Source organism: Ischnura elegans, chromosome 12 (genome assembly GCF_921293095.1).
Source record: "Ischnura elegans chromosome 12, ioIscEleg1.1, whole genome shotgun sequence".
In the NCBI taxonomy this organism is placed as follows: domain Eukaryota; kingdom Metazoa; phylum Arthropoda; class Insecta; order Odonata; family Coenagrionidae; genus Ischnura; species Ischnura elegans.
In genome coordinates, this window is record NC_060257.1 from 79,451,425 (window position 1) to 79,477,978 (window position 26,554).

The 26,554-nt window shown below is 39.4% G+C and overlaps 1 protein-coding gene across 1 annotated transcript in view; it reads right to left on the bottom strand.

Moving 5' to 3' along the window:
• Positions 1-26,554, bottom strand: part of LOC124169071 — a 156,241-nt gene that overhangs the window by 31,741 nt on the left and 97,946 nt on the right. The window contains exon 6 of the mRNA XM_046547545.1: positions 25,795-26,010. Within this exon, the coding sequence (XP_046403501.1) occupies positions 25,795-26,010 (216 nt within the window). The remainder of the gene's footprint in view (positions 1-25,794; positions 26,011-26,554) is intronic.

Below are 26,554 nucleotides of genomic sequence, written 5' to 3' on the forward strand. Positions count from 1 at the left end.
TTTGTACTCGTTACTTTAGTTTCGAAGTACCTGGGTGCATAAGAAAATGCGAGTACCGATTCCTTTGTGGCAATCACAGGCACTTGGACACATCTCCAGCCAGATTTTTATCACTTTAGATCGACGAAACTTATGACAACGTTTCAACTTTCCGTTTTCCAAATAATTTAATGATACCTGCAGTCAACGCTGGCTAAGGGGGTTGCCATTGTTTGCCACAAAGTATCATTATCACCTCACTAACATATCGTTGTCTTTCCCGGCGAATAATATTAGTAAAATCTTTTACGATCCGGCTCCGAGGCTCTTAAAGGCCAAGGTTGCGATGAGTGACTCCCTCATCTTCATAACGGCATAAGTCAAGTCATCACGGGCTATAGTCTGCATTTCCAAATAAAAATGATCACATTCGGAGAGCTGTTGGATCTTCAAATGAGTCGTTCAATGAGTTGCTTATCGCTCGAGTAAACGACAATGGGGCCGATTGTGTAACTTGGCTACCTTTCGATCGTTAGAGATCCGTTCACTCTCGATTGAGTTCCCGGTATTCGAACGTTAGCTGTAAGTGCGATTGTGTATGGACGATCGTCAACAAGCAATCGAAAGTTACGACGTTGTCATATTTACTTGGAATTGGGAATAAGTTTCGCGATTGTTTTCCTTGAGCGCATGCGCAGTAAGGCCGAGAGTGGCTGTGTTTGTTTTGAAAAGCGAAACTAAGTAAACAATATTGGTTTCAGATACAATCGGCCAATTAAGTTTATATTATTGAAAGAATTTAACTATGCGTATAAATCGATCTTTCTCAATTCAGTTTTAAATACCTTCCTTTCCGTTGGAGCGTAACTGATATTTGGGATAAGTAGTTTTTACTCAGATATCGCTGACTATTTAGAAATGCCGCGGTAAGTCTCCATTTCGTTACTTTTGCAATTCGCTAAATAATAACTTGTATCATTTGTAATTGACTTAATTCATTTAGAGGAAATATATGAGCGGATATTCGATATTGATAGGCTCTCGTCTTCGCCTTTGTGTGTCTGTAAGGAGCAATGCCGCAGAATATTGAATATTTGCAAGAAATAAAAACTGACGAGTGTGAATTAGTACGACGTCTTAATAATAGTCGTAAGGTAAACAGATAAAAGAGCACGTAACTCATGAAATAAATAAGTACGTTAATATTCTCAATAAAAAACATTCTCATCATCACAAACCTTTCACCTATTACTTGAAAGAAAAAGCAAATATGCAGAGTCATCTTTGATATCTCTTCTCGTCTCAAACACCCGAATATCACTTCAAAAATTTACCCTTTTTGAGGAAACCATATCGCATCAGAGACATTAATTGAAGTACATAAACCTTATAAATTCAACTTAATTTACGACGTCATTGAGAAGTTAAAATAAACTATTTGAATACATAAATTAAATCATTTACTTGTCAATAACCGCCCGATGATCCGAATTAAATTAAACCTCGTAGAGAATATAATTTTGGCAATTTATTATAGCACAACTATAATTTACCTAATATACTACAGTGGAACCACGTTTAAATCAAGCATAAAAAAAGGATAATTTCAATTGAATTGCACACACATTACATAGCGAAGCAATTGTAAACGTCCTCATCTTTGTATCGTATAGTAAACTAACACGTACAAATTGTATTTATCGATGTAATTTCACTACTTATTCACGTTATTAAAAACATAACACAATGATATATAAATTAAAAATAGAATGTTTAATTCACTTAATTCCACATGAGTTAATTTCATTTCAATTGCACACACATTACACAGCGAAGCAAATGTAAACTTGCTCATCTTTATACCATAGTGAACTAATACGCACAAATTGCAATTATTTATGTCAATTCACTACAAATTCACGTAATCAACAACATAACACTGCGATTTATGAATATAATTGATTGCATAATTCACTTAATCCCAAAAAAAGGACAAACAACGTGGCCATGAAAGGTAATAAACATTTAAATTCCATCCCAAACCTCACCTGCGAACGATTCGATAGCCTTATCGTCAAGTGATGTGTTGACGAAGAGATGCTTTCGATCGAGAGCCGGAATACTTTCGAACGTAAAGTTACACAATCGCTCCTTCAATTGTTTTCGAGTTGTTGATCAAAATTCCACGGGAACCGGATCTTTACGTTCGAACGTAAAGTTACACAATCGGCCCCAATCACACGATATAAATGAACCGTTCCCGTTCGCATGAGCCGTTACTCACGCGCCGTAGGCGGTGCCTACCGAACTTCCTAACAATACCCGCAATTAATCTCTGACGTCATTCGAGTTTGAGTCCATATTCGGAGATACAGAAAAACCCTCACGGCGATCAGTCTCACAATCAGCCCGGATGACGATACGGCCTGAAGTATAATAATCCGTGCCAAACCGAGAAGATTTGATCAATTATCACTTACCTCCCTTGCAATAAATATTCTAGTGGAAAAAGAAAATACATTTATGTTTCCAAAAGATCTTCCGATCAAGGATTCCTACGGAGTTTCCTGCAGAGATTACTTATTTACTCTATATATCAATAGCAAAGTTCTAAAACTACGTATCTCAAAATTTGGCCGGACTGAGATAATACCGATAATACTGTCAATAAAAAATAAAATTCAAGCAAAAAAAACAACTCTTTGCTCGCAAACGTATCTTTCTTTTTCAGTTTTATGTATTTTTGGTTTTTAACTTCAATTAAAATTATATACAATGGTTTTTTCGCTCTCCTGAAAAGCTGCTATTTTTGAGATACGTGTGGTTAGAACTTAGCCAACGATATGGAGTTTTGTGATCATTGTTTCCGGGATTCCACCGCGTTGTTTGATGCCACATGACGAGAGTTTCGCTGGTTGCCCCGCCGTAATCTTCAGGTCGAAAGTAGAATTTCATGTAAAAGTGGTAGTTTTTATGCATAACACTTCACTTCTGATCTGATGATTCTGTTGAGATTTCCAGATTAACTGACGTTATCTGACATTAAGCAACGCGGTACAATCCCCTTAACCATGGCCACATCCATTACTCACCGCTGAGGCCTTCGCAAGATGGGAGTTTTTCTCTCGAGGACATAATCTGGAGCGGCGCAGACACAACCCCCAATTGTCCGTCCGCCAAGGCGCAAGCACGCACATCCTTGGAAGATTTCACTATCGTCGTGGTCGCCTCCGAGGGGGTGATATGGACGCGCTATCTGCTTAACGGCTCGAATTCCTCATCGCCCGCAATCCGCATCGTTGGGAGAATTCTCTCGCTACACCAGTCGTCATTTTTCCTCGGCGCATAATTTGTTCAACACCATCATCATCATCTTAGCAATTCGAAGACTGTGAAGCATATCCGGTTTATTATAAACCATTTTATGGTTGTACTTCTGCGGGGAATGAACTTTAAAAGCTCAATTAATATTGTTTTAATTTTCAATTAATTTATTTATTGGGTTTTATCATAATATAATTATGTTATTATAAAATGTTTCATAATAAAATAAAACTCAACAAATACGTAAATTGAAATTTATAAATTAAAAAATGGAGGTATTTAAGTTTATTCCACGCAAAATGCGACCAAAACTGGTTTATATTAAGCCGAGAACGTTTTATAGCCTTCTGATTGCTGACTTTTATAATTATGAGGGCAAGTTTTGGACAAATTATACGCTAAGAATTTTACTTATTTTATAAATTCAAGGCAACAATGGTGAGAATTCTGAATATCCATCCACATAAAAGCGGTTAAGCGGTAGTCAATCAGTCTTATTTCGACGTTTCCTGCAGGAGTAACGTTTAAGTTGACCATTTAAGAGTCCATTCCACGCAACAGTAAACCAAGTAAAATGGTTTATATTAGAGAATCTGACCACTGCTAAAATCTGTAAACAAAAATTAGTTTCCGACTAAACTCTGTGAAAACACGATATAGGGAAATAAAATGCACTTTGTGCGTTCTACGTCAGCATCAGTGGTCAACAATCCTAAAGGCCTGGTTACACGGTACATTAGAATGGACAAGAATCTGTACATTTTTCTGAATGGTTTTCTGAACAGATTCTTGTACATTCTCATGGACAAGATCCACGAATGGGTGGTTACACGGTACATTTTTTCGGACATTTTTTCGTACATTTTTTAATGCGCAACAAATTATTTCAACTTCAAATATAAACCAATGGGGAACATGCAAACTTTTTTAAAAGTACTAGAATAATAAGATCAAATGGACTTGCCGAAAATTACGCGGATGAATAATGTTTTATAGCTGAGATATGAGTCTTTAAAAATAATCTTCTTCGACTGTTTGAAAACACGTGACGGAGCGTGCGCGCGTTACATCACGGCCTGGAATCCACAGATGACAGACTGAGGAAGTGGATAGAAAAAATGTCTATTTAGGGACTCAAACGCAAATTTGGCGAATATAATTGCTGCTTTAACGTCAAACTTCGGATTGTGAATATAATGGGTTGCCAAGGCGTTGTTGAAATAAATAAAGGCGATTGTTTGGGGGGCTTTGGAAAGATTAAATTAAAATAAGTTGATTGCAGATTGTGATCTACGTTACACACCTACATCATTTGCTTAATGCAGTAAGTATATTGTAGCATGGACCTTCAGTAGAAAAACGTGTGAAAACCATGTAAATAGTGTATCCCATAAAACCATATAAAGTGCCCCGACGTCTAGTACCTCTATTTACTCGCCGGAGAAGTTTTTTGCTTGTGTTCGAAGGGACAAAAATAAGAGTAATGAGTGGTTGATGATTCACAGAATGGAGTCAAATACATTATCTATATTGTCAACGGGATATCCTCAACGTAAGTACACTATTAAATCAGGGTTACCGCAGGATTTTATCAAGTTAATTATTTCACTTTGTAAACAACTCTAAAAATGCATCTATCATTCTACCCATTGTAGGATCAAATTATAAGGAAAGTGGCTGTTTACGAGAATAAATACTGATTACGATTAAACCACGGTGAAAAATAAGGAATGTAATGGGCGGCCGGCCTCTCGTCACAAGGAGCCCCTAACAAGGAATATTCTCAAAGTGTCTTTCGCCGATATCGTTAAAATTTTGTTGGATAGTGTTCCTAATAAAAGCACATTTTCAAAATTTCTCGTGCCCTTAAGCCTTGTGATATAATAAACAGGACATAATAAAGGCAGTTGAATTTTAGATTTGAAAGCGAGTGTGTCGTGATTTCTCTCCATCCTTCTCCTGTGAATCCGCGCACGCTGCAGGAATATACGAGAAAAAAATATGAGGCTTTTGGCAAGGTAAATTCAATATTTATTACTGCGATGCCCATAACGTTCGCTGCATGTCAACGTAACACCTAAAATTTCGACTCGCTTTGCAGTCGGTCTCGATTCAAAAACAGGAACTTGAGTAAATACAGCGTAAATAGTACTTGAATCTTATTTCTTTGCCTATCACATGCTTTTTATGACCTTTTAACGATCATTTGGATCTCAATCTTGGACATTCTCGCGGTTCATACATTCAGCGCCTTTCCATCTGATCCTTCATTTTACCCATCCCCTTTTCTTGTGTTCCATTCTTTCGCTACCTATATCCAATCAGTGAGATATCCAAGTCAAGCAAGATCATATCAAATCGAAATAACTATCGGGGCCGTACGTAAACAAAGAAGTCGCCTATACAAGCCAGATGAAATGAATGTGTCGTTTTCGTATTCTGCCACCAGGTGACTCTGAGTTCAAATTGTATGATTATCTGAATGAAATTAGAGCAGGCGTTCAGAAATTCATACATTCTTACATTTTGCGTGGTTACACGGTGCATTTTCGCGTTCATTCTGAGATTCAGACATTCTCACATTTTCTTGTACATTCTCATGTACCGTGTAACCAGGGCTTAAGATAGGTTTGACGCAGCTCTCCACTCAATTCTCCCACCAGCTTATAATTTCACACTTAACGTATTTCTTCTCTTTCACATCCTTCTTTACCAGTTTCATATATTTCATTCGAGGTGTTGCTTTTTCGTTCTTGCCATCCACTTGCCCCTCGACGATTGTATTCATCAGGCCATCGTGTCTCAAGATATGGCCCATAAGATTGTTACGTGTTCTTATTATGGTTTACATGAGGTTTCCATTCTCTCATACACTTCTTAGCACTTCCTCATCATTACTAACTCGTTCGATTCATTTGATCCTCATCATTCTTCTGCTGCGCCACATTTCGAAGGCCTCTACCCCATTGATTTCTCCGCTGCTGTCATTACACTGACTACCACCAAATATTGTTATGTCACTGCTATGTCATTTTCAAGGTAAAAATTCTCAAAAGTCGATACCTTAAATAACGGAGGGTCAGAGAGGGGTGAATTAGGGGTAGGGGTAGTTAAAGGGGGAAAAAATTACGTAACAGTGTCGAAAACGTGGTCGGTGTAAAATTTTTGGTTTTCCCGGTGTGTAGATTGATGAAAAATTTCTCGGGTTCCCCACTGGGTGATGTATTGGGTTAATTCTCCCAACGTTTCAACGGCTAAGTCTGCCATCGTCTTCAGGGGTTACTTAAAAAAAAGGTATCATAAAGAGTAAACCCCTGAAGACGATGGCAGACTTAGCCGTTGAAACGTTGGAAGAATTATCACAATACCACACCCGGTGGGAAGCCCGAGAAATTTTTCATCAACGTGGTCGGTGATAATAAATTGTCAGTGTGGAACATACACGGCGTATATAATTTCCCAAGCAATTCGAAGTTTGTTTTGACGCAGCTCTCCACTCCATTTTACGATTAGCTTACGCGTTAACGCTTAAATTATTCTACTAATTTACACTTCCACTTCGATCAAGCAGTAAACTAATAATACGCTCCTTTACACACCTTAACATTAAGGTGCTTGGTCTCAACAACAACTCAGACCGCTGACTTACATGTATATTCACACGAGGAACCCATTTATGCCAATGCTGGTTGTTTCGACTTACGCATGCACTCCGCAAATCACGAGCAGGGATGGCAAGTGAAACGAAACGAAAGTGTTCCGTTTCGACGCGGAGGGAAACGAAAATACGAGGCCTAGGTTTAGTTTTGTTCCCGCACGAAATTAAAGTAACCAAGGAGTTTAGTTTCGACCCGGGACGAAACTTTATTCCCGGGAATGAAACTAAATTCATCGGAACTCCGTTGCTCATAGTTAAGTTTAGATCCCAGAAGTTGAGTGGAGGGGATAAGAGGGAATAGTTTCGATCCATTTCATGACAGAATATAGAAAGGCGAAAAAATTTAGCTTAAAAATCGAATGGCCAGTTTTCGTCCACCGTTCTCCTGTTAGAGTAATAGTATGAGTGCCCCATGTATCTAATGGGGTTATGCCGAACCTCTACTTCATTCAACGACACTTTGTATCTACTCGTTGTGCGGGTCGAAACTAAACCGTTCGAAAGTGATGCATGCGGTCCCTCCAGTGCGAAACATTACCTGCGTTTCGCTTCGTCCCAGAGTTTAAGTTTAGTTTCGAGACTTTCGACCCGAAGTAGTTTTGACTCCGATTTCGTTTCGACCCTGAGTTTAGCTCCCCGGGTTTAAATCCATTTCGTTTCTACATTTGCCTCCCGGGAACGAAACTAATGAAATTTTATTGGTTTTGACTTCCGTTTAGTTTCGATTGCTATCCCTGATCATGAGGCGTATGACGGTGGTGACCAAGAGCTAACTCCTCATGAAAGGGTGACCAATTAAATTATCTATGCCCTAACCACGTATCACCTGCGGACGTGATTGTAGCCAGGTATGTCACGACGTATTGAAATTTCATTTCAGGGAGACCTTTTTTTCAATTCCCGAGTGTTTTAATGTAATGCTTCCCATAAAATAATTAAAAAAATTATGGGAACAGGGTGAATTTTATTTTTATCCACTAAAGATTTTATTTCTTCAAAATTAAGACGTAGGCTTCATCATTAAAAGACGGTGAAAATACGTAATAATACCGCTTACACGAATATCCTCAAAAATTTTCTCACTTTTGGTGAATGTATTTTTTTTCAAGAAACAAGAGAACTCTCTACGGCACACTTTCCAAGTCCAAAAAACGATTCATGAAAACGAAAGTCAAAGACTGTATCAGCTGGAGCCAATTCTGTTCCTTTTCACAGAAAAGATGATATCTTTCGTGCTTCCGGTCACAGCCTTTCAATCACGCAACAATGCCGCTCGATCAGTCTCTTTTATGACGCATTAATCGTTCATATCTGAAATGATACACGCAGATGTAAAAATACTTATGCACAGACAGAAATTGAAGTAATTCCATGTCGAAATTTGAAGCCATTCGGATTTTTTTCTCAGCCCATTTTCACTAAAGGCAATAAGAACCGCAACTTAATTGTTCTCTTTGATGCCATGATTTACAAAACGGTTACAGGTCCTTTTGGGCAGAATTAGGTGATGAACAGTAAAAAAAAATATCTTTTGGATATAATATATAACAGGAACGCACCGCTGAGAGAGATTCCGCCGTGCAACACAACAGGTACACACTCATTATGGGATAATGGAATTTCAAGCTCAACAGGTTCCTTCAATTCCTGAAATTCTCTTAAAGAGAACCATAACGGTTTTATTTCAGCACATTATTTCCATAGTGGTTTAATGAGGTTCGTTTCAGCATCTCAGAGGGGTTTGTAGTGGAAAAAAGGAAACGGGATAAATAGATGCGAAATAATTCTCACATCGCGCGCGATTCTCACTTGTCATTCATTTCCACCGAGGTGGCTTTGAAAAAAATAATTACAAGGTATTTAAAAAAATGCTTACTTAACTTTTGAGTGAGTAAGAGTTCGTCCTCTAGTGGCAGTTTCATTAATGAACTTATTAATAAAATTTCTGTGTTACTAGGTTACCAACTAAAGTCGGATACTCCAAAACATAACGCGTCCATTCGGCAAAGTTTTGAGATGTGAAAATTTCGTGCGTTTTCAAAGTTAATGCCATCCGTAGCAAAATCACCCGATGCTTCCTTAAGCATTAGCAAATAAATATATTCGAAACAAGGAAGCAGTCAAAACGGCGACTTCTTCGGGAGCGCAGATGGGGAAATATGGAGTGTTTACAATTGCATCAATAACTGAACAATGTAATAATAAGCGTATAAATAAGAAACTTTATATGATCATCGCGAAAGCCTTTAGCTACATTATACACGAAGAAAAAGTTGATATCTTGATTCCTTTTGTTGCTACAAAGCTGTAAATACGATGAATCGGTGCGGCAACCAAATAAATAGACTAAAATTCCGCTCCTAAGCGCTAGAAAAAATCATTTTGAACATTCAAATAGCTTTCATGCCACGAATCAACACATAAATAAAAGAACTTAAATAAATTTCCTTCGTTTTTATAATCGAATGAGCGGTCTTTGAGGCATTGGTCTCCATACTCGGGTGACAGAATTTTACGAAAGACAGATGGACAGCCATAACTTAGTTTTCTTTATCAGAGTTACTGATGTACTATTCATTCATAAAAAAAGAGAAACAGCAGAGTTAACAGTAACGAAGATTGAAAAAAACTGTCTATCCGAATTCGTCCATAGTGGGGCTGAGATGTTTTGGAAGTCATCCCTTCAATTTCTTTTTTTTTCTTGGCCATAATCCGGGTAAAGAACATCTATCATTTATACCTAACTTAAAGCAACAGTTTTTCTAAATAACCTCATTTCCGAATCAAAATTCAGAACCTTATCTAACTAACGGGGATATGTATTGTCACTATGGGGATGATGACGGCATCATACGTACGTCTGAATCACGGGGGGTATTGATTTATGGGTCCGAAATATTCGACGTGGTGATTTCTTAGTGCGTCAGCCTCTGCCTCAAGGGGAAATTTGAAACGTATACTATAAGCAATTCCAGGTATGAACCAAGTTGTTGACCGGTGGAGTAAAATTTTAATTTATGTTAGGGTCGTAATTAAAATGTATATCTGATTCTGAATATAAAATGGAACTGTTAATTACAATTTACAGGAATTATTTGTGCATGAGAGGATTTTTTAAAGTCTGAGTATCTGATTTTGCGTTGTTTTCGAATTCACCCTTTCAGTTCTTTGCGATACCCATAGGATTACTTTGATCATACTTAGATCGCAGGTATATCCTGGGATATATTTTCCTTACTCTTCCCCGCGAATGTATTTTTCCGCTCACACCCGTTAACTCGCTGCAAACTGCACACCGAATCGCTCGTTGTTACAAGTTTCAGCCCTCACAGGTGGTATTTTTTACGTATGTTTTAACTTACGCATGGCTCATACTTTTAAACTTTTACCGTCACCATGACATATTAATTCGAGATTTTCTGAAAAATTGATAAACTTCCACATTAAGTGAACCGGATGCCGAATCTTTTGCCTAGAAACTGATAGCTACTATCACGTAAGTCGGTAATGACCACATCGAATCCATATTTCTCAGACAATAGTACTGCTATGTTTTCTCTATGAAAACTATAACATTGAAGACATTGTATAGTCTGTGACTCTAGGGTAGAAAACCTAAATTAACAAAATGACCCTAACTTGCATCCGTATGCGTCCGGAAACGTCGTCGTTATAGGAGCATTGATTAAAATTAAGTCTGCACCGATTAAAGGCCTAGTTACACGGTAAATTAATGCAAAAGAGTTAATGTGTGAATGCATGAAATATTTCGGTGAATCTGAACCTAACGTAACATGCACGAATGCATGAACCAAATTAAAATAAGCTATATTTTTTTGTTCACGCGCTCGCACAAGTAGGGTGGTTTACACGGTGCATTTTCGTGTTAATACATTTAGACATTAACTGGTGCGTGTTAATGTATCGTGTAGCCAGGCTTCGAGGTACCGGTAATTTTATTTGCCAATTGTTAGTTTAGGTGCATTTCAGAATCACTATTTACGGTGAGATTGAGATAATCTCAAACCTAAGGCAAAATAAAAATTTTACTTTTATTTTCAACCCGATGACTAACTTTTCCAATAATTTTCCCCTCAGCGTAACGGTCTATTCCACCCCTCTCTCCAATAATGCACTTCTCTCTGGTCTTAACAACCCCCGTCCATTTCTGCTTCTGGCGCGCCGGTCGAGGACAACAGTTCGACCCTCGTGGGGGGTAAAAACCTGAATCACACGAAATGTCTACGCGCTAAATGCCAGGCATCATTTAGAGCCACTCTTTCCGAACGGCTACAGCCATCATTCAGTAAATCGCGTGTCAGTCGTTCGTGTCTTGATTGGAATCGTCATTTCGAAGCTTATGATTTGAAGTGCTCATCAATTTAATCACGCGCGGTGACATAATACCCACTTGAAGCCGTGCACTGGTTTGTCATAAGGACTCGACGTGCGTGTCCAACGAAATAAAACTTGACCAAGCCAATTGTTCTTCAAATGATGGAAAAATACCAGTGGTCACCACTCTTATCGATGCTCTCCCTGAATATATTCCTGAGAAATGTTTGAGTGAATAGAGCTTTGTTGACGTTCTATTCCGGCCAGTGGCGCCGACTCCATGGGGCCTGAGGGGGCCCGAGACCCCTCAAAAATTCGTTATGGGTGTGAGGAAAAAATGTGTCAGGCTTGTCGATTTTCCCCGGAGTGTCCAAATATCGAAATTCGAGTTATCAGGGCTCTAATATTGATCATACGACTCTTCTAAAATGCTTAAAAAACTTAAAGCTCACTACTTACATATAAAATTTCCCGGGGCAAGATCCCCGGTTTGGCCCCCCCTCCAATATTTTTTGTAAGTCGGCATCCCTTATTCCCGCTAAGCCGGTCATTTATCCCTGGCAATTACTTGCTAAAAATTCATACCATCGATCTCTAAATTTTCAGCCTATATATTGAAGTCTTTTTTCACATTATCCGGTATTTCAAATTTTAAAAGTTTTCTTCGTATTTTCTCAGTATACCATGGGATGCAGATAAATGTTTATCTTCGTACCTTCTCTCAATCTGTAAAATAGTAACTTTTATACCGTTAATGAGTTAAATAAAGGCATAAAATGACCTGTTGAACAGAAGTGATGGTTCTTCTATCCGAAGATGGACCTTCCCCTTTCCAGCAAATACTTCCGGGCTTTTCGGGTACTCTACCGGGTCAATTGCAGTTTCGACGAATCCTTCCTGTACAGACGATCGATGAATAACCATCGAAAGCTTTGCAACCTAATAAATTAACGCGGTGGGGAACCCGAAAACCCTTCACTACCCCGCAATGCGTAAATTGCGGGAGCATCGAACGCTTAGAGACACGCACTACGTTACATGTGTTGGTGACGCGTTTCGAGCAGTAGGTATTATGAGGGAAAATATCCAGAGATATCGTGTTAATCTTCGGATCCACGGCGGTCCACCATACACACATCAGACGACAGAGGAAGCAAGCAAGCAAGATGGGAACGGAAAATTATGATTTGGTCGCACACAACAGATCACACTCACAACTCAGCCGGAGAACTGATGTCCGGACTCGCCCTCGCGCCGGGTCTCGAACCAAAGCCTCCGGAATGTGTAGCCGGGAGATAGAGGCGACGAAAACACCACTATATTTCCTTCTCGTGCGTGAATAATATCTCTCGCGTCTGTCCCTCGTATCAGCACGTGGTCTGGCGACTGAATTTGGGGGTGCGGGAACGAGTAGTGATTGTCGAGGGGGCTTCCCTCTGGCGGCCGAAAAGAGAACCACGCCACCTCCCCTCTTTCCCGTGTCGATATTTGCTCTCCTTCCCCTCCGAAGGGGACCCGACACTTTTATATTTCGACTGCAGCCGGAGGGGGAGACCCTTCCCCTATCTTCGTATTGTGCGTACACACTCATAGCCTTTGTGTTTCGCCTTCCCCTTAAACCTATTGTCTGCTTCTCACCCCCCTCTCCCTTCTTATAGATTCTGAGGCCTCTTCCTTCAACCCTATCTCGGCCCCCCTTCTACTCCCCCCCCACCAAGGGCGACGCAATACTCCCCCCTAGCTTTTTTTCTGTTCCTTCGGAATGCTCCCGTTTCGTCGCCCGCTTCCCGCTCCCGTCTTTTGTGTGCTTCGGGAGCGGGCCGCAGAGCGACGCTGCTGCTCCCGCTCCCAGAGAGACGAAGGAGGAAGCAGGCCGCGCACAATTGAAATGTGTTTCATCCCTCAACGCGGAGCCGCGATGTCTTTTTTTGTCCTATGACAGATCCAACGATCGTGTAAACAGCAGATGCGTTGCTAGGGTAATATATTGGTCCCAACGTCAAAATGTTTTCGTAAGGAAAATTGTATGAATGACTAAACACAAGAAAAGAACGCGTTCTTATTTCGTTGAGACAAATACGCAATATCGAGCACCACGGATGCCGACTTTCAAAAAAAATATCGGGGGGGGGGGCCCAAACCGGGGATCTTGCCCCGAGACATTTTGTAAGTAGTGAGTTTTAAGTTATTTTAAAAGCATTTTAGAAGGGTCATATGATCAACATTAGAACCCTGATAACTAGAATCTCGATATCTGGATACTCCAGGGAAAATCGACAAGCCTGACACATTTTTTCCTCGCACCCATAACGAATTTTCGAGGGGGCTCGGGCCCCCTCCGGCCCCATGGAGTCGGCGCCACTGTCGCGCACTCTTTTTGGTACAACATATTGCGTGTGAAACGGGCTTTGGGAAAATTTGAATTGGTATTTCATTCTCAAAAGTTAAGTGAAATACGGCCTTAAATTCCAAAAGTCCTTGTTTTAAGACTAATCTCTAGATACGCACTTCTCTTCTTCGCTTCACATCCTCCCTTGTAATACAGGTGTAACGCTGATTTATGGAAAAATTCCAGCCATGGCTTCAGAAGTACCGCAAGGGATTTTTACAGCTTTTGGAAATGATGTTCTCAAATTTTTATCGCTACGTAATGGAATTTTAGCTTGTATACGAGGGTTTTTTTTCAACCTCTGCTCGCTCAGATAAAAACACCATACGCTTAAGCGACAGGCGGGTACTGCGCAGGTAAGGCAATTTCGCGTCCTCCGTACCACATAAAGTAATAGCACCTAAGTAATACCACATTAAGTAATTTCTGACCATAAGTTGTGAGTTTAAGGTTAGTAGCAATGTCATTTACTTCATTGCCTCAATTGATTCTCCCGCCAATTGTGCACAGCGGAGAGACAGCCAGAAAACTCACCGAATGGCTTCAGCGTTGACATTTCTTACTTCCTAAATGCCTTCCTAAATAAAGAGCGTCCACTCCATATTATGAAGGCCAGTGGCGCCGACTCCATGGGGCCTGAGGGGGCCCGAGCCCCCTCAAAGATTCGTTTGGGGGGGGCGGAGCCCCCTCAATAATTCAAGAAAATTATTAAGTTGTATTATGCCTTGTGAAATCACATAAATATTGGTAATTTTTATTTCCCATGTTTGACGATAGTTACCTTTTAAAATAAATTCAACAATGTGTGTTGAAACAAATAATTATAAGGCTAAGCAGGTTAACTGAATCAAGTGGTGTGAATCATGGTAGTGTTTCGGTGCTGCGACACACTTTGAATTTAACCTCTTCCCGGGGCAAGACCTCCGATATGGGCCCCCCCAATATTTTTTATAAGTCGGCGCCCCTGATGAAGGCTATTATGTCGAAAGGATATCACAAGTATGCTCAACATTAAGCAATGAAAGAATTTCTAATCATTCACTCCATCTTCTGTTCATGACCCATTGGAGGTTGAAAATAAATGTACCTCGTACACATATATACAGAAGATTTAATCGAAATGGAATCAGCCAGCAAGGGTGCATAATGGAGCAGGAATTATTTTGATGGAAAATGATTCCTAGTTCTTTAAAAACCCTTAAGCAAATAAAATCAAGAGCATGGCCAGAACTAGACGTTTTGTAATAATTGTCACCTTCATAATTTGGCCTCATGGAGTGGACGCTCTTCACACTTTTTTGGACCATATGAACGACCAACACCCGAACATCAAGTTCACTATGGAGTTAGAGCGGAATAATAAGATTGCCTTTCTTGATGTCCTCGTCCACAGGAAAGATAATGGCAAACTGGGTCATAGTGTCTTTCGAAAACCCACGCATACGGATCTGTACCTCAATGCCCATAGTCACCATCATCCTTCCCAACGTGAAGCTGTTCTTTCCACCCTAATACATCGTGCGAGAACAATTTCCGACGCGGAGAGTCTTCCTTCGGAATTGGACTATCTTAAGAATACCTTCCGCCTGAATGGGTACGGAGAGCGGCAGATCACTTTGGCCTTCAGAAAATCCTCCGCAACTACAAAGAGCTCGGTTACGAAGGAAGACCAACCTAACCCGACAGCCAGGGCCTTTTTACCCTATATTTTCACTATATCGGGCAAAATTTCTAGGGTTTTGAGGAGGTATAATATCGAAACCATCCATCGACCTATGACGAGTTTAAGAGATCGCCTCGTCTGTGTAAAAGATCCAATTGGCCTTATGACTCCTGGAGTTTATAAAATTCCCTGTGAGTGTGCTAATGTCTAGGTGGGTGAGACTGGGCGAACAATATCTACTCGTCTCAAAGAACATCGAAGGCATTTCCGACTTGGTCAACCGGAAAAATCAGCCATAGTCGAGCATAGCTTGGATGTGGACCATAAAATACGGTGGGATGACACCAGAGTTTTATGGCGATCGGATCATTTCTGGGATCGTTTAACCAAAGAGGCGATTGAAATTAAACTTGAAAATAAGAAAGTAAACAGAGACACCGGATTTTCGATCAGCAGCTCTTGGAATAGAACCCTTAAAAGAGTTATGCTTGCCAGAGCTAAGTCTACGCTGGTCCACGGTATTCCGCGACAACAATCGGATCTCGACCAATCCGGCCCCTCCTAACGCTGGGCTTCAACGGTCACTTCGAATTTTTTGTCAGTAGCCGTGAGAATGGGTAGCGAGTCGGTACCCGAAACGTCGGCGCTCCATTATAATCTTACCCGCGCGGTATCCCGAGAAGATTTTTCAAAAGTTGTTCGCCGGGAAAGTGTTAAATCATTTATACACACCTTTTGTTTGCTATTAAGAAGTTTTATTAATATTATCGCTTAAAATTTAATTAGAAAAATTAAATAACTCCTTTAACCATTCTACTGCCAGCCCATTTCTGGTAGGATGTACGAAGACTGCCAAGGCTATTTTCCGGAATTAGCAAAATTTCAGATTTAAAAATTTTTCAGCTACTAAATTTTATTTAATACGTCTAGATTTTTTTCCCAATTCTTAAGATATATTTATATCTTATAGCCATAGATAGATTATGGTGGTTTACATAAATTACAGCTGTTGAAAAAGCCACAATCACGAAAAAAAAGTGAAATAATTCGGGCCTATAAGTCGGCCCCTGGCAGTTGTCACTCAACCAGCTAGGGCCGATATATCGGCCTGGTGGCCGTAAAAGGGTTAAAGAAACTAGTAAAATTTTGTCGCCCCTGAAATCTGCCGCCTAGGGCACGTGCCCCCTATGCCCCACCCTAGTTCCAGGCCTGATCAAGAGTATCATGTTCTAAAGAACAGGTTGTATGAAATCAGTCGGCGAGGAGGCATGTAGCCAGGCACTTTAGGGTCTTCAGCTTCTCCCCTCCCCTCCGAAATTTTATCAATTTCAACTATTCAGGGAGTACATCGGAGAAAGATGGATACGGAAGTAAAGACATCAGGAAGAGAATGGCATTTGCTAAGGAGGCATAAATGAACAGGAAGGAGCTTATCAGAGGGTCATTATGTAAGAGTTAAGGTGTGGAGAAGAATGGAGAATGTGAAGTGGACAGAGAGGAGGAGGAATGATGAAGTGCTGGACATGGTGGGTGAGGAGAGGAAGCTTTAAGATGAGATATGGAGGAGACAGAGGATGGAGCGAGTACTTAGCAGGGAGGGGATGTTTAAAACAGTGTTGGAGTGTAGATTGTTAGGTAAACGAGTGAGGGGAAGGTAAAGAATAGGATTTTTAGATAGATTGAAAGAGAGCAGGCTTTATTCCGAATTGAAGAGAGAAGTGCATGAAGAAAGGAGATTTTCCCAAAATGCTTCTCAAGTATGTACTCCATGGAAACCTACCTTAATCGGTAGAATACTATAATACATAATAAAAAAATAACAGAGTTGACTGACTGCAATACATCCCATTGTTTAATATTTTTTGAAAACTCGGGTGCATTTTAGAAACAAGTGCCTGCATAGACCAAGCCATGAAAACCATTCCAATGACACCTTCAAATTAAAGCACTTCCCAAACAAATTTTTGTGACTTAATCAATGAAATTTCATGTTTTTCTGATGGGTGGGAATTGATAAACAAATTATCAGTGCAGGTAAGTCACATACCACCCCAGAACACCCAAGTATCAAATTTCTGGCTACGTGTTGGTAAGCAAGGATGCATATTCATTCTACCAAAATTATTTGCACTGGCTCTGACAGAACATGAACGTGATTTCCGTAAAACCTGAATTGAGCAACCATTTTTTCCTTCATTGTCAGCAGGTGAAAAGCTTTCGAATTCGGTTTTCTGGAATTTTCAGTTCTTTGAAATATTTTTGCGACTATTTGTACTTTGTGACATCACATCGCATGCGCGCCACTCTGGTTTCTATCAAATGAGGTAAAAATTGACCATTAGCATTCGTCTAAACTGGCATTTTTAAAACCAAAGTACTTGTATATTATGAATGCACTAATTTTGGGTAACGAATCGCAATCAATGCATTTTTTTTCCTTTGATGACTACCCTATTGCATTCCAGGCATTGGTCATTCCAGTTCAAATCATGAGGGACTGCATCCAGATTATTCCCTGGTCAAGCTATCTAAAGAAAAAAATTTTGATCATTCTCTTAAGGAATGATCTTCCATTTCTCTGAGGAGAACACCCGATGGCCCACTTGATGATCAGCCTCTAGTATGAGAAGAATGATTGAGCCCCAGAGAATTCTAGAAAAATTTTATGAAACGTTTGCTACCATATATAAGCAGCGAATATTCCAGCCGTGGGCCAGTCACACATTTACCAAGCCACTTGTCCTATACATGAGCGATAAATCTGCTTATGGGTAGTCCTGTGTAATGACTTGATGCTACGATGGTTGCCGTGCAAGTGACGCTAAAGCGTAGCGTCCCATTTATTGTTTGGCGCTTAGACCATACAAGAACTAGACCCGCCATTCCCCACCCCTACCCATGTCTCGCCATGTGGCCAACATCTCCCCTCCGCTCCCTTCCTTCCCCACCCACTTTTAAAGCGGCGTGACGTCACGGTTGGGACGCTCATCGTCGTAGCGCATGGCTACGAATGGGGATTCACTGTATCACTGCGGTATTTTGACCATTTTCTTCGCGATTTTTCAATTAAAAGTACTAATATTTATTGCGTTATGTACGAGAAGTATTCTATCAGCCATGGTTGGATTGGTGAACTTACAATTAATGAACATTGGCATTTTTCGGCATTGGCAGCGACGAAAAAATATTGTGGCAGTAAAATGAAGACAAAGCCCTTTGTAAACTTCCGCAGATTTTTTTCTTATCTCGTTGGCGATCTAGCATCACACGGAACATCGTTATAAAAACATGAAATCTTGTACAAAAGTTGTAAACGGGGGGAATTTTAGAGAGGAAAAGGGTCATGGTGTAAAGAATTTGCCGGTCATCCACGAAGTAACGCGGCAACGCCTTCGCATATAGTAATTTTTAAACGGTCAATTATGCGATGCAAATTGAGCTGCGCGCTAGCGCTACTAAAAAGGGATGTCAACAAATCAGCATTCATATTATTTAGGTAAGTAATTTAGTTATTTCATAAATGCATAATTTTTTACTTAGCAGACAGCTCTCGTGTTATATATATTTTGCGATGGTGGAAAAAGGTCTAGCGCCGGCTTTGCAAGTGACACCTACGATTTACGTACGCTACGGAAAATTCTGGGAATAAATAATACCTATTAACATATTTATAATTAGAAAGAAAGAGAGGATTGGATTAAAATAATTTTAAAAATAAATTTGCTTTATAACAATCAATTATATTTAATATATTGAATAACTTATTAAATATTTTATGTAATTTTGTACGTATGTACTTACAGAGTTTTCAATTAAATTTTTTTAAACAATTTACGACATAATTTAATTTTTTATATTGTTGTCACAATACGTAAGAAAAGAGGATGTGGATTCAAAGATCATCTAAGAAGTGAATCTCATTTTATTAAAAAAAATCCAGACGCGATTACTCTGTCAAATGTGTGAAATGTAACGGATAAATTTCTATTTTTCACGGCAGTATGATATTTCGAAGCACTTGGAGACGCAAGACCATAAAAGATATTTAAATACTGCTCTATCTTCCTCCAAAATACAGAAATTTTAAGTAAAATCAATTTATGAAAACGAAGAAAAGAAACTAGCATTAGCAGAAGGATGTCTTTCCATGCTATTTTTCATAGTCATTCCTTCCTGTACATCACAAGTTATCAAATCGGTTTTGCAGCGCACATGATAAATAACGCCGTTCAAACAGCTGCTGTTTTGTTGCCCGCAGATGTGGAAAATATTGTCATTAAAATATATTTCTATTTCTACATTACACTGTGCGTCTTCAAATGCTGAATGAATTTTGTGAAAATGCGGAAGTCGCATGTATAAGAAAATACTTGGTTACAGTAAAACGCGCTAGTTACCTCTTTCGTCAGCTGTAGATAGAATTTTTAAATTATACCACACCATGAATTCCTAATTTCTATATCAGGCTTAATGGCCTAGAATTGTAGAAGAGAGTTTTGAAAAAGAATCCTCAAATTTAGCTAGAGTTTAAAAACAAACAATCACCTTTTTTTAAATGCTATTGAAGTTATTGAGGGAGATAAAATTTTGGTAATCGAAGTAGCGAATGAAGTTTAAAATATCTGAATCAAAAGCGGTCAGAAAGTCAAAGCGGTCGACTAAAATCTCTATGAACTTTGACCCCCATTATGACTTTCGGAGGTCATAATAAATTGTTGTACGGATGAATGAACTGCGTAACCGACTTTGGGACCCTTCAAAACCTATGGTTTGACACGTTGGCTGTCATGATGGCCAGACATTTAACTCTACGACCTTTGACCCCCATTGAGACCTCGGTGGTCAGCAAATCAACAATACGGATCTATTAACTGAAAAATCGACTTTAGCACCCTTGAAAACATATGGTTCGAAACCTGGGTGTCACGATGGCCGGACGTTTACCTCTACGGCCTTTGACCTCCGTATTAACCTTGGTGGTCAATTAGTGAATAATACGGGTATTTGGACAATATCAATGACTTGGGTGCCCTATAAAATCCATGGATCGACACCTTTGTTGGTATGCTTTTCTTTTTGCCACCCTTATGACCTTGACGGTGACCTTACTGGGTCAACGGTTGAATTTTCGTAAATTTAAGTGGTTTTTTTTCGGGTTTCTTGTGTCCGAAAACCCAAGAATTGACATTTTTGGTCAATGAAATTTAGACATTTTTCAATCTCGATTTTTTACATTAAAACCACATAAAATTAAAATTTTTGGTTTGGACCCACATTGCGAGGTCAAAAGGTCAAAATTGTAAAAATTTTCCTTAAACTCAACAAAACTTAGGACCTTTCCCCATAAGTGTGCCAATTTTTATGATTATTGCTCGATGCAAAGTTACTAAAATTACGGGTCAAAAATGACACACGACCGTTGGGACAGTCTTAATATTCATTTTCTAGGAATGTCACCGTTAGGTTAATCTACTAGTAATAAGAAATATTTCAAAAATAATTTTGCCTTTTTATGGACCCCTCCCTTCACCCTTTGTGAAATGTCGTGGGATTTTGCTCCACGCCTTTTTTTTAATCTCACGTAGGATTTTTCAAAATGCGTATTTTCAGTGTAAATACGTTAATCTAGGCTTCATTGTACTGGGCTTATAAATAAAACGATTTGTTTAATTATTTTTATTGAAGATTACCGAGATCGCAATAAACTGGTTTTTGCGGAAAAAATTACGAGATACTTGCCAGGACCCCTTCTTTTTACCTAGAGGGGGTGAAAAGGTATGGTCTAGGGGGAGGAAAGCCATGGTCTAGGGGGGGGAAGCCATGTTCTAGGAGGGGGGGGGGCAAGCCAAGTTGAGACATTTTAGCATGGGAAAGATGAATGAAGAACATTATAACAGCGCTTTATTAGTTTATGAGATCATTTCCTTGAAAAAATAGTTTTATTTCAGTTACTTAACTTATACTAATACATATCATTTTTCGTTGGTTTGAAGAAAATTTGTTGAATACTTTCGTTCCAATTCAGTACTGATTTTGCTTAAAGAATTTTGCGATTTTTGCTTCTAGGGGGACAGCTGCTCCCCCTGGCCTTCGCTGGGTACGCCCATGTTTACATATGACATTCTTAATCAATTTATTTAATACGATCGCTTCTAGCTTTATCTTGATTTATTTAGCTTTTTGCGCACAGTCAAGGCTATAAAATGCCTTAGTTCATCGTAAAAATATATTTATTAAGTGTATAATCATTTTGCGTGCCCAATATCGTCACTTTTCGGCGACTTTGCAGCGAATTAGCGTTAAAATATCTCAAGCGCGCATACGGAATATCGTCTGCTGTCCCAACCGTGACGTCACGCTCCCTCATCCCACTCACTTCCCCGCCGTGCGATGTTGGCCACAGCGTTCCGCCCGAATGGCACGTCTACTTACTTAAATGGTCTAAGGTTTGGCGCCAAAACAAATGACACACTAAATTATATCTAACAGGTTACAAAAAATAACAATGACAATATATCACATCCTGCTTTCATTATCACACTACATGCCCAATCTTTATGGATATTAAATCTGGTTTTGCATGTGGTAGCTCTAATGATGGCATGAAGATTTCCCATCCTTTACTTTTAATCCCTTGGGATCCGTAATCATAGCGGCATGCTTATTCCCTTCCTTACTTCCTTGCTTGAGGTCAGGGCATCTATGACCCTGACTTGCAAGCTCAGCCTTAAGAGTGTACCTCCCTTGGAATCTGAAAGGATCTCAATCCAGTTAAGCAAGGATACCATGGGCATTCTTTACAGTAAATACAGTACCAAAAATTAGTGAACCCATAAAGGCGTGTTTTATAGAAGTGCTCTTTAGCTCATTTTGATTGGCTCTTGCCAGTCAATGGAACGAATAAGAATGCTTCCTTGTAATTTATGCCATTAGCAAACATGCGTAACAAACTATCTGACAGTTAAATAAAAACAAATCTTATATTTCTTATCATAAGCTCATGGCACCAAAATTCAATTTTAATATAAAAATTAGCTTTTGATGTCCTGTATTGCAATGAATTCCATCCATGTATGAGCATTAGTTTTATATCTAGATGTTCATTATTGATGTTATTAACCACAGATGTATTGAAGGATATATATTTGACAGTAGCAAGCAGGAGACATTGAAACAGGCTGCATATTCCTTAAACTCAGCCATTTAATTTGATTTTTATTTGAAATGACATGACAAACTATCAAAAATGATGCCAAACTGTTCATTTTCAATCTATCAGAAAAATTACATAGCTATAATATTTAACCCTTTTACTGCCAGCCCATTTCAGTTGGGATGTGCGAAGACTGCCAAGGCTATTTTCGGGAATTAGGAACATTTCAGATTTAAAAAAATTTCAGCTACTTAATTTTATTTAATGCATCTAGATTTTTTTACAATACTTAAGATATATGTAGTTATATCTTATAACCATAGATAGATTATGGGGGTTTACTCAAGTTACAGCCGTTGAAGAGGCGACAATCACGAAAAAAAGTCAAATAAGTGGGGCCAATAAATTTGCCCCTGGCAGTTTTTGCTCAACCAGCTAGGGCGGATATATCGGCTCAGTGGTAGTATAAGGGTTAATGAATTTTGAGTTAGATAAAAGTCAGGTCCACTATCCTTTGAGAGCATTGAAATATTCAAATTCCTATCAATCACCTCAGCTGGCAGGGGTGGAATCAGCATGATATTTAGGGTGGGGGGGTTTATAATCTGGGGAGGATGAATACCCACCAGGAGAGAGGGTCATTTTTAACCTCTTCCCTACGCAGGGCGTGATTTCACGGCCGGTATTTTCTGATGCTAAAGAAGGAAGGCCAGATTTTCACGGCTTGAATTTTTCGAAGCAAAAGGCCAAAGGCCGTGTTTTCACGGTTTCGCGGTCAAGCATGCCAAGTGGGTTCCAACCGCCATTAGGGTCCCTTGGCACGAGAGGTCCGACCCTTTCCTATTGTCCGTGTGGGGATTACCTCGGCCCATTCCGGCTCTCAGTGTCCCACTCAAGGAAGGTGCTCATGGTCACTTATTTGTTTATAAGTTAAAATAACTAAAAACATTCATGTTGCATTTATTTAAAATCAATGCAAGGAATTACATTCTGTATGTTCTGCTGATTGGTTCCAAATTTTAAACGGAATTCTAGCGTTCATATTAACGGAGTTGATCATGGCCTAGAACAATTTTTAGAGACGCTAAGGTTAGATGTTTAATTGTTATTTTTATAACTTACTAGCAAGTTTATAGGAGCGATATTATAATGATTTACAACTAAAAATATACGTTACTCTGTTAGCTACATTCGAAGTGTACATTTGCGGTGAAATTCGATTGAATATCCGATTTAACCGCTATGAAAAAAAGCCCTGGTAATGTAATAAAATATGATTCTCTCAGTTCTTTCTTGTGAGCCAAAATTACAGTGACCATTTTTAATAACCTCTTACCAACCTTTGAATACAAAGGTATTATAAACGAATTTTGCTATAAATACTGATTAATGCATATCCTAAAAATTCGTAAATTTAATGTACCAATAGGGAATGTTTTACGTAGACACATGTTGTGAGAAGCATTCCATACCATTGCAGGAATAAGAACTGCTCTACCCAGGTAATTACTCTCATATCTTGGTTCTCTGGTCAGGATCCATTAAGGTGGTCTGCCCTGTGCACCTCACGGGCTTATTTCCGGACACATTAGCGCATTAATGTTTTCTTGGAAAAACTTATTATCCTCCAACTGGCACACCTAAGAGTATATTGGTGTAAGTATTCTCCTACTGAAATATGTACGTGGAAGATGATAACCTCACTCTTCTCGGAATAGCTCATTTTCTTTTCAAAATTTTCTTGGCGTGTATTCAAATTTAGCCGTTAACTATATGTACGCATTCCGCTACCTATACCAGGGATGGTTTCTGTAGAACCCTGCTGTGCGATGCAGCCCATACCATGAATGAAAGAGAACTGCTCTACCCAGGTAATTACTCTCATATCTTGGTTCTCTGGTCAGGATCCAGGTGGTCTGCCCTGTGCCCCTCACGGGCTTATTTCGGGACACATTAGTGCATTAATGTTTTCTTGGAAAAACTTATTATCCTCCAACTGGAACACCCAAGAGTATATGTATTGTTGTAAGTATTCTCCTACTGAAATATGTACGTGGAAGATGATAATCTCACTCTTCTCGGAAAAGCTTTGAAAAATTTGCTTTAAAAAAATAATATTTAGCCATTTCAAACAACAAATTTGTAAGATTCAAGTAGTTGTATGAGAATTTTTCGGGAAAATATTCTTCTAATAAAATTCTAAATGTATCATTCTCATGTTTTCAGAGAACTGGAGAGCAGACGCAAATGAGGAGTGTGGATTTTGGCATCATGGATCTAAAATATGTTAATATCATAAATCTTAAATACCTAGAAGTAGGCTAGGAATATTGAAAGATTTCATTCCCTTTAAAGTATTTGTTGGTCTATGATATAGTGCCATTTTGCTGAAAACCCTAAAAATAACCGTAGAACTTCGTTTAAAAGTTCTACAGGCATTGCAAAGTGAAAGGAATACATTGATGAACTGACATTTTATGCAACAGTAACAACAAAAAAAATTAAAATTGCACTGGTAACAATAAACTGACCGCAAAAGTAAGCCGGGATGGGCTGTCTTCGGGGAAAAGGGTCGAGGATTATATTTGCCCAGTTGCTGAGGAAAGGGTCCGGGACCCCGCTAGGAAAGGTCATTAAGGGGAGGAAGGGACTACCTGGACAGTCCCAAGCTGAGAAAAAACTCCGTACGGGGCGAAAAAGAAATTCTCAAACCCTTAGTAGAGCCAAAAGCAACTTCCCGTGAAGGAGCTCGGAGCGAAAAGGTTAAAGTAGGGAGTGCCATGCTCTACGATAAATACTACTCAAACTTCTCTCGCATTTGGAAATTGTATCCATGAATTTGCATGTGAACTCCCTTTACTACTTTTCAAGGGTACAAAAACTAATTAAAAAAATATTTGATGAAATTTGGGGGGATATGACCCCTGTGACCCCCTAAATCTGCCCATGTCTTCTGTATGGGTAATATTTTGAAGTATTCTTCACCACCCGTCAACAGTTAGGCTGATCAGCTATTCATTTTTCAAATTGCCGCTATGTAGATTGAACTAATAATTCATCAGAGACTGAATAGCATGAAGTTGCCTGATGTGGATGGCACATTGTGTGAGCTCGTAGCAGCTTGTCTTGCTGATAACTATTGCCGTTTAAATTGGGTGAGTGTGTAGCCATGAGTGGTCACTTCCAGTAAATGACAATACTAATGCATTCAATCTGCTGTCTGCCCATGGGCTCTGGAATCTGCCATACTAGCTACCCTCACCATGATTTCCTCATGTAGTTGTCTCACTTACCAATGATGCAGTCAGGCAGGAGTCCCTCAGTGGCTCCTCTTGGTTCGTGGATGCGCCACAGACCGTGCTCCTCATCACACCTCAGCTCCCTCTGGCGAATGCCGGTGTCTGGGAACTTGAAGCCCACGCAGCACATGTAGTAGGCTGCTGTTGCATTGCGTGTCACCAAGTAGCCGTCTTTGGGTGTGTCTGGGTTAGGCCAGCCACAGCCGAGGGCTGTAATAGAAGAGAGGTGATAGTAAGACTCCCTCAAGTCCGTGGTCTTTTCCATTGTAGTTCCCGAGGGAAACTGTAGGTATTCCATTTGGGCAGTACGGGATTTAAGACTAGGCGAGGAAAGTGGCCAATTTGAGGCCTTGCAGGCTCAAGAAAAAGATTAGAAATTGAAATTATTTCATTTTCAAGAAACTTTTTAATCGTATACTTAAGATTTCTTTCTATGATTGTAAAAAGTATGCAAGCACTTGTACAATGAATAAAAAATCTGATTGTAATAAAACATATTGTTTGTTTGCCTTCCTATTGGATTTTTTTTACAAATTTCATTTTAAAACATAAAAAAATATTACAGCGTTAGACTTATAATTTTTCCCATAGGTAATCTGGGAACACAGGTTTGTTTGAGGGGCTTTTTTGACCATCTTGCTGTGAGGCCTCTAAGGTTCCAAACCCAGTACTGCATTTGAAGGAAATTTTTATAACGTACATTAAAACCCCTCATTTGCACTTTTCTAGGCATCCCAGGAAAAAAGTGCGAATT